Here is a 3,695-nt window from a genome sequence, read left to right as displayed (position 1 = left end):
ATGGATGCCTACTACTATTTGTATATTCTACCGTTTATTCCGTAAGTTCCTTGCGAGTCTTTCACTTGGTACCTTATCAAAACCTTCAGTGGTCTACCGGGCTCCTTTGTCTGAATTTCTGGCAAAGAAGCAGGAATTATTTTGAACAAAATCATATCGCGGTGATTTTTATTAGGATTGTTCGCGGTGAGATGGCGAATGGTTCCCTGCCTTTTGGGCTCTCTCCGTGAGCTTGCAGATATGGAAATTCAGTCATCGAAACGTTGTTTTCTGCCGAGCTCATTCTATCTTTTCTTTTAAAAAATAGGGGTAATATTTGCATATTTTTATTCTTGCGGAACTATCCCTTGGTCCAGAAAGTTTCTGAAAAGGAGTTTTAGTGGTAGACAGTTCAGTTGCCAGTTCCTTAACGACTATTGGACTGAATTTTGTCCACACCTGAGGCTTTTGAGTTTGTTCAGTTTGTCAATGTTTTTTTTCCTTAATATATTGCATGTTATGGGGGATATTCCTTAATTCCTTGTCTTCACTTGCTTCAAACATGTGTGCGGAGAGTGGAATGTTGTCTAAACTAGGGGGAAGTAGAAATAGCCTAAGCTACTCTATCCCTTTGTGATGTATTTCTTTCTTGTCACGATAAATATGCTTGAACTTTTCTAAACTATGAACACTGATGCAAGATATTAATTCAGATCATAGGCTACCCTTTTATCCTCAATAGTAACTTGGTTGGTTATCTTTTATGGGTTCTAGCGAGTCTCTTTTGTTTTTACTTGTTATATAGGCATAGAAAGACTTCTTATATAGGCATAAAAAAAACTTTGGATCTTCCGTTATGTTTTGAGCAAGTTTTATAATATTTTTTTTCTGATTTGATTTCCTAGTGGCTGAAGTTAAGGCCCTTCTGAATATCTGTTTAGATAGTAATTACAGCCCTTCCTCTTGTTTAGATAGTAATTACAGTAACGACGCTGACCATCGCACACATATTATTGACGTAATGGACAATTAGAATCTGGTACTATTCAATTTAGACAAACCGGAAAAGGTTCTGTATTTGTTAATATAACCTAGCCTAACCATCCTAAGCCTAATACCCGCTATTTGAGGCCTAAAATTGTACATATAGTGCTATACTGAGAGCCCTCAGCAGCCCTGCCCTACTTGACAGCGTCGCCAGCACCCCCGCAGTGCTTGACAGCGCCGCCAGCAGCCCCGCCCTACTTGACAGCGCCGCCAGCAGCCCTGCCCTACTTGACAGCACCGCCAGCAGCCCCGCCCTGCTTGACTGCGTCGCCAGCAGCCCCGCCCTGCTTGACAGCACCGCCAGCAGCCCTGCCCTGCTTAACTGCGCCGCCAGCAGCCCTGCCCTGCTTGACAGCACCGCCAGCAGCCCCGCCATGCTTGACAGCGCCGCCAGCAGCCCCGCCCTGCTTGACTGCGTCGCCAGCAGCCCCGCCCTGCTTGACTGCGTCTCCAGCAGCCCCGCCCAGCTTGACTGCGTCGCCAGCAGCCCCGCCCTGCTTGACAGCACCGCCAGCAGCCCCGCCATGCTTGACTGCGTCGCCAGCAGCCCCGCCCTGCTTGACTGCGTCGCCAGCAGCCCCGCCCTGCTTGACTGCGTCGCCAGCAGCCCCGCCCTGCTTGACTGCGTCGCCAGCAGCCCCGCCATGCTTGACAGCGTCGCCAGCAGCCCCGCCCTGCTTGACAGCGTCGCCAGCAGCCCCGCCCTGCTTGACAGCACCGCCAGCAGCCCTGCCCTGCTTAACTGCGCCGCCAGCAGCCTTGCCCTGATTGACAGCACCGCCAGCAGCCCCGCCATGCTTGACAGTGCCGCCAGCAGCCCCGCCCTGCTTGACTGCGTCGCCAGCAGCCCCGCCCTGCTTGACTGCGTCTCCAGCAGCCCTGCCCAGCTTGACTGCGTCGCCAGCAGCCCCGCCCTGCTTGACAGCACCGCCAGCAGCCCCGCCATGCTTGACTGCGTCGCCAGCAGCCCCGCCCTGCTTGACTGCGTCGCCAGCAGCCCCGCCCTGCTTGACTGCGTCGCCAGCAGCCCCGCCATGCTTGACAGCGTCGCCAGCAGCCCCGCCCTGCTTGACAGCGTCGCCAGCAGCCCCGCCCTGCTTGACAGCGTCGCCAGCAGCCCCGCCATGCTTGACTGCGTCGCCAGCAGCCCCGCCATGCTTGACTGCGTCGCCAGCAGCCCCGCCATGCTTGACTGCGTCGCCAGCAGCACCGCCATGCTTGACTGCGTCGCCAGCAGCCCCGCCATGCTTGACTGCGTCGCCAGCAGCCCCGCCATGCTTGACTGCGTCGCCAGCAGCCCCGCCATGCTTGACTGCGTCGCCAGCAGCCCCGCCATGCTTGACTGCGTCGCCAGCAGCCCCGCCATGCTTGACTGCGTCGCCAGCAGCCCCGCCATGCTTGACTGCGTCGCCAGCAGCCCCGCCATGCTTGACTGCGTCGCCAGCAGCCCCGCCATGCTTGACTGCGTCGCCAGCAGCCCCGCCATGCTTGACTGCGTCGCCAGCAGCCCCGCCCTGCTTGACAGCGTCGCCAGTAGCCCCGCCATGCTTGACTGCGTCGCCAGCAGCCCCGCCATGCTTGACAGCGTCGCCAGCAGCCCCGCCATGTTTGACTGCGTCGCCAGCAGCCCCGCCATGCTTGACAGCGTCGCCAGCAGCCCCGCCATGCTTGACTGCGTCGCCAGCAACCCCGCCATGCTTGACTGCGTCGCCAGCAGCCCCGCCATGCTTGACTGCGTCGCCAGCAGCCCCGCAGTGTTTGACAGCACCGCCAGCAGCCCCGCAGTGTTTGACAGCACCGCCATGCTTGACTGGGTCGCCAGCAGCCCCGCCCTGCTTGACAACGCCGCCAGCAGCCCCGCCCTGCTTGACAACGCCGCCAGCAGCCCCGCCCTGCTTGACAACGCCGCCAGCAGCCCCGCCCTGCTTGACTGCGTCGCCAGCAACCCCGCCATGCTTGACTGCGTCGCCAGCAGCCCCGCCATGCTTGACAGCGTCGCCAGCAGCCCCGCCCTGCTTGACTGCGTCGCCAGCAGCCCCGCCATGCTTGACTGCGTCGCCAGCAGCCCCCCAGTGCTTGACAGCGTTGCCAGCAGCCCCCCAGTGCTTGACAGCGTTGCCAGCAGCCCTGTCCTACTTGACAGCGTTACCACCAACCCCGCCCCAGCTTGACAACGCCGCCAGCAGATGGCAAGTTTCCCGTCACCTAATGGTCCTGTTCACCTAGCAGTAAATAGGTAGCCAGGAGTTAGTCAGCTGTTGTGGAACTGCTGCTGGGGTCAGTTCGATCTTGGAAGACCTATCTTGAGGTTATCTTTATTGATTTCGGGGCTTAGTGTCCCCGCGGCCCGGTCCTCGACCAGGCCTCCATCCCCAGGAAGCAGCTGTCTAACTCCTAGGTACCTATTTACTACTAGATGAACAGGGGCATCACGGTGAAAGAAACTCTTACCATTTGTTTCCGCCTCCACCGGGGATTGAACCCGGAACCTTAGGACTACGAATCCCGAGCCGTCAGGCCCCTATGACCAGGATACAAGCCTAACGTGTTTACCCATAGGATGTGTCACAGCAAGCGCTTGAGGTCAGGATTAGTGGTGCACTTAACAGTTTACTTGTACCACAGATCTGTGTCGGCTGCAAATGTGATGACATTTGTAATGTTCTCAT

The 3,695-nt window shown here is 57.3% G+C and overlaps 1 protein-coding gene across 1 annotated transcript; it reads left to right on the top strand.

Moving 5' to 3' along the window:
* On the top strand, positions 1-3,197 carry LOC123770073 (serine-rich adhesin for platelets-like). The gene is made up of 2 exons (XM_045761747.2): positions 1-41; positions 1,130-3,197. The coding sequence occupies exons 1-2, from the start codon at positions 1-3 to the stop codon at positions 3,195-3,197; spliced, it is 2,109 nt and encodes a 702-aa protein (XP_045617703.2).
* The last annotated feature ends 498 nt before the right edge of the window (positions 3,198-3,695 follow it).

This window comes from Procambarus clarkii, chromosome 14, assembly GCF_040958095.1.
Source record: "Procambarus clarkii isolate CNS0578487 chromosome 14, FALCON_Pclarkii_2.0, whole genome shotgun sequence".
In the NCBI taxonomy this organism is placed as follows: Eukaryota; Metazoa; Arthropoda; class Malacostraca; order Decapoda; family Cambaridae; genus Procambarus; species Procambarus clarkii.
The sequence above is the reverse complement of the archived record's forward strand: the minus strand, read 5'-3'. Positions and strand labels throughout refer to the sequence as shown.

Excerpts from the sequence above, each read along its gene's own strand:
- LOC123770073 (XM_045761747.2), top strand. The coding sequence starts at position 1 with ATGGATGCCTACTACTATTTGTATATTCTACCGTTTATTCC. Across the intron at positions 42-1,129 it reads TATATTCTACCGTTTATTCC|TGCTATACTGAGAGCCCTCA; the intron begins GTAAGTTCCTTG and ends TTGTACATATAG.